Here is a 5,399-nt window from a genome sequence, read left to right as displayed (position 1 = left end):
CCTGCTGCTGCTGCGTTCCCCCACTGCTATGGCAACCGACCCAGTATATTGCCGGGTCGGAAAGCCTGCAGACGGGAGCAAATGCCGGATCCCACCCGGTAAGGACACGTTTCTTTTACCGGGTGGGATCCGGCATTTGAGATCTGAATGCGGTATTAGTGTCCACCAAAAAGGGAAAGTTTCAGCATTTAGAATATATACTCAGAAAAATTCTAAGTCAGACAGAATCAGAGATATCTGGCTGGGAAGAGCAATTAACAAGCTCAGACGAGGACCACTGCTTCAAAGCTGGATATCTCCAGTTCCCCATTGCTGAGTTTCAAAAATCTGGTACTCCTGTAAAAAAAAATAATGTGAAAAAAAAAAAAAAAAACAGTTGGGGGACTATTACCAAAAATAAGAGGGGAGAGGAGGTGACTATAATAAAATACCATTGCTTCACAAAGCATGCGCATAATAGCCATGCCTCACTAATTAGTGTCTTTCTGAGCCACTTTGCTGTTTACTGTCCAGATCCCAAGAGCTATGGTTATCATGTAAAGGGGGAAAACTTCCTTGAGATATATTTTGCTGGTTGAGCAAATTAGTTCAAATGTCTGTGTTATAGTGAGAGAGTGTGTGTGTAGGTGTGTGTGTGTGTGGGGGGGGGGGGGGGGGGGTGTTGCATCTCCCCCCCGGACTTTCAGTTCATGCCCCCTGTTTCTGGCTCCTGAAAAATGTACCCTTTTCCCATTGAAATACATAAAATCTGTGAAAAGCTGTATTTTTGGAAAAAGGCTACTTATCGTGTATTTGGTAAGTGGCAAAGTTCGGACTAAGTGACTAGTCCAATAAAGTTTTGTTGCTAAATTTAAAACCCATAGGCCACTGACTTATCTCTAAAGCTGAGTACACACCAGACAATATGTTGTCCGATCCCGCGGAACGGACCAACATATTGTGGACATCGTCTAGTGTGTACGGACTATTAGGCGGTCCCACAGGTTGTTTGTCGTATCTTCTGATCTGCCTGCAGTGTGTACACACACACAGTATAGTACAGTACATGCAGCACACAATGCATACAGAGCTGTTTACAGAATAGTGTATATTTGATTGCAGATGGTATTTGAGCCGCCGAAAGAGGAAGGGCTCACTCTCTGGCAGGTCACTCCACCTTCGCTGAAGCGACCAAAGGCTCCTGTCCCTAAGGATCTTCTGATCAGGTCCTAGGCACGCAGGTAAACCTTCTGCTTGGCCGCATTGTCAGCGAAGGGCCTGTTCCTGCAGCATACAAGGACCTTCAATTCCGGCTCTGTGTAGGGACTCTCATTAGACACTATACTATAATGTAGTTGTAGTTGCAGAATACACTAGCACAATGAGGAGAGGATGCATGCTCAAGCGTGTGTCTAAGATTATTATTTATTATTATCCTTTATTTATATGGCGCCACAAGGGTTAAGGGTTGAAGACAATTTAGGACAAGTACAGGGTACCTAAGCATAACTATACCAGTAAATGACAGAGATAAGTTCCAGGTGGCCAAAAAACTGCGTGATTTGGGCAGTTGAGGATTATTAAAGTAAGAAAATTATAAGCACATGAGGGAAGAGGGCCCTACTCGTGAGAGCTTACATTCAAGATGCAAGACTACTTACAAAATTAAAACAAAAAAAATGGCATGCCATCTCCCCAAAAGCATAAACCCTCTGAACCCATTCTGGTACTGGAAATTTTGGGGAAAATGGCATTTGGTTCCCCTGTATTTCCAGGAACCAGTATCGCCCTCAACCAGCCAAGGGGAAATGCCATGGCAGTAGACCGCCCAAAAAGGGCCTGGGGTGAAGCCCACGGCAATTCCATGCATCCCAGGGTGGTGGGTGCGGAGTTACTGCGTGTAAAAATAGATAAAATATTGTACTTTACAGTTGGACTACAGGTCCTAACAAGCCTGCTCCACAGTCCTGCACCTGGAGAACCAAAAGTATCAGCATGCCTGGACAATAATGGGCCACTATTACCTGTAACCGAACTGTAAGGAAAATATTAAGAAAATACAGCAATGCAGACACTAAATTATTTTATGCTTTATTAAAATAATAATGATATTATTATTATTATTGTTATTATTATTATTATTATTAACTAACTGATGTGGCGAATGCTTGCAGGGCAGAACATTTGAACCCTTTTCATCCTCTTGGGAATCAAATTTAGAAAAATTCCTGTTTACTGGAAGGCTGCAAATAACTTTCACAGTTTTCAGTCCACCCAGCATGTTCCAGGTCACGCAGTACGTGACCAAGGAAAGTTCACTAACTGTCAAATTTTTCAGCGCACAATGGTGATGTATTGTAAATGGCAGCTGGCCATTTTGCCACATAACTCCAAAACAAAGCTACCAATTTACAACACCAATATTTTTTCTGCAAATCTATGGACCAATACCTTTAATATGGTATCTGAAATGCGTTGCTCAGACAATGGCATTAAAAAAATTAGTCACTCATAAATTTCTGCCTTCTGCTATTAATATATAGATAATAATCATAATAATAAACTCACTTTTTTACTCACCTAGTCCTTGGAGGTGGTCGATCCCCTTGTCCAGTAGAAGTCCACAGGTACTGAAAGAAACCCACAGCTTTCTGAACTCTTGCTTTAAATTGATGCCACCTTTTGCGACTGCACGTGTGGTAAATCAACGTGGTAACTGCCACCAGCAGAAGTACCAGTTGCTTCGCCAGTAAGGACAAGCGACTTTGAGGGACCACTCCCAGGGTGAGCTTCTGCTCCCACCTGCACACTAAATTATTATTACATAAAAATTGGTTAACATGAGCAAATCGAGGCTTTAGGTTTGAAAACACAAATTCCAGGACTAGATTAAGATTTTAATCCATGTCAAAACTTCAAAGCTTATTGTTCCACAAAACAAAAAAGTTACAAGAATATAAAAGTTTAAATAGTCACACAAGTAATTACAATCTCAAGAAAATAGAGTAAAAAGGAGCAACGTTCATATCACCTAGGCAGGGCTGAACGTTGATTGAGGTGAAGTCCTCCTCCTGTAGGTGTGTTTCATTATAATCAGTTAGATCCCTTCACGATGAATTAACAATTTGCAGCCAGAGTGCCTCATATTTAAAACCCACTGCAGGACCCGCTCTTGCCCCCCCTCCCTTGGGAGAAGTTTAACCCTCCCACAACCAAAGTGTAGTGAGTATCACCTTACAATGTGGGGTTTCTAATCCATACTAGCGGGGCAGATGGCCTTATCTTTTAATTGTTTGTTTGAACCTGGTTTAACTAGGACTGTGTACACAAACTGGACTAATTTTTACAATAGGCCAGGAAGAAAATGTCACACCTAGGTAGACTCTACTGGGTTGCAGGATGGACTCCTGCGATGTTTATACCCAAACTTCAACCTCTGATTACTGTCCAATACAGAATCTTAGTGCTATTAACAGTTTGTGTCTGAAGTTCTGTGGCTATAATTAAATACCAGCAAGGCCATTAACTTCCAACCATTTGTCATGCAAAGACATTTAACTTGTATTGATACATGGATACTTCAGGTAATGTGAATGATACAATTTTGTTTTTAATCATGCCCAGTCCGATATAAACAGGGGCACTACACCACCATTAATTCCTATGGAGAATGTACTCATTCAGAAATTGTGGCACATCAATAAGGAAATTGATACACAATGTCCGCCTTAACTCGGAAATTACCTGCATAGAGTAATGTATAGCAGATCATTGTGGTAATTGTCACAAATACAGTATATTTATATACAGTAAATAAACTCTGCGGAGTATTAACGTCCTCTTGATGGTTGCAAGCTTAAATGTTTTGATCAAATTCCTGTAAAAAAAATAATAATTTTTTGCTAGATACTGTACATTACACACAGATTTGCAGTACTGTACTTTTTTTTTATTTCTGTGCTCTATAGTGTATATTGGAGGGAAAAAAATGATACTATTCATAATCCCAAAGAAGAGGAGTACTGTATACTGTAGTATATTTTATACAGTATACTTTGGATAAGGGAACAAAAAGGCAGCATATTAAAAGTACAGTACATTATCTACATTGGTTCTTTGATGCATGCGCAGTGCAGTTTAGGAAAAATGACATCTGGTGGACTGAAAGTAGTATTACATCTTTGGCGTACAACACAATGTGACTGAATGTGCTATGAGGTGATCTGGCACATGCGTAAAAGATGCGACTACTCTAGCGCACTTCATAGCATATGGACATTATAGCTATATGAGGACACATCTGTACATAAAATATATATTTAAAATTATATACCAAAAATTTTGGCAGCAAAAGGGTTACAGAAATTTAATGACTATGGCTAATGTTTATTTTAGGTACCGCCTAGTACCAGAACACAGGTATCCAGCAGCATTTGACGATTGCCTCAGCGCCACAACTCACTTTTTCAAGACGGCACAGGAACATGGAGTGGACTCTTCATTCATTATAATATGTGGAGATAGCGCAGGGGGTAATCTAGCGGCTGCCGTTTGCCAAGCCTTGGTGAGCAGGACAGACCTTCCAACGCCTCTGGCTCAGGTGCTGATAAACCCAGTAGTCCAGATGATTGACTGCCATTTGCCTTCATACCAGCAAAATGGCATGGTCCCCCCATTGCTCACAGAGATCACTGTATTCGGCACACTGCAGTATCTAGGTTGTTTTTGCGATGATCTATGTAAAGAAGTTATGTGTGGCAGCCATGTTCCTCCTGAAATGAGAATGAAACTCAGCAAATTGCTGAGCATTGATAACATTCCTGAGGAGTTTACGGCCAAAGGCTACAAACCCCACAAGATGGCCGACTTTAAAAGTGAAGTCTATGAAAAAGTCAAACGAGATTTCGAACCTTACGTCTCTCCGCTGCTGGCTGAGGACTCTGTGATTCGTCTTCTACCAAAAACGTACATATTAACATGCGAGTTTGACGTTCTGCGGGATGAAGGATTACTCTATAAGAGACGCCTGGAAGAGAACGGAATCCCGGTCACATGGTACCATGTTAAAGATGGATCCCATGGAGTCGTGAGCTTCTTTGAAGGACCTAACTGTTCTTCTGGAAAGCTGGCTCTAGATAATGTTATTACTTTTATAAAAAATCTCTGAGTAATTATGTTATATTTCATTCTTGTAATTAAGTATACATTCCAGAGCTACTGTAGTAGGAGCGATGTTCCTTTTCACATTTCTTGATTACATGCTGGTTGTGTCTCCTTCCAGAAAAGGAGACACAACCAGCAAGATTGACTCTAGCACATGATTGACTCTAGAGATGGGATGCAGGTACATTTAAGAGTATAATTAAAGTCATCCTTAAAGAGGACTGGGCTGCAAAGAGACTTAGCTCACAGAAGAGGTT

General features: G+C 41.0%; 1 protein-coding gene across 1 annotated transcript; it reads left to right on the top strand.

Moving 5' to 3' along the window:
• The first annotated feature begins 4,354 nt into the window (after window positions 1–4,354).
• LOC134965329 (arylacetamide deacetylase-like 4) lies at window positions 4,355–5,153 on the top strand. The gene has a single exon (XM_063941802.1). The coding sequence runs from the start codon at window positions 4,355–4,357 to the stop codon at window positions 5,144–5,146; it is 792 nt and encodes a 263-aa protein (XP_063797872.1). The 3' UTR covers window positions 5,147–5,153.
• The last annotated feature ends 246 nt before the right edge of the window (window positions 5,154–5,399 follow it).

The sequence above is a fragment of the Pseudophryne corroboree genome, chromosome 10 (assembly GCF_028390025.1).
Source record: "Pseudophryne corroboree isolate aPseCor3 chromosome 10, aPseCor3.hap2, whole genome shotgun sequence".
NCBI lineage: Eukaryota > Metazoa > Chordata > Amphibia > Anura > Myobatrachidae > Pseudophryne > Pseudophryne corroboree.
The sequence above is the reverse complement of the archived record's forward strand: the minus strand, read 5'-3'. Positions and strand labels throughout refer to the sequence as shown.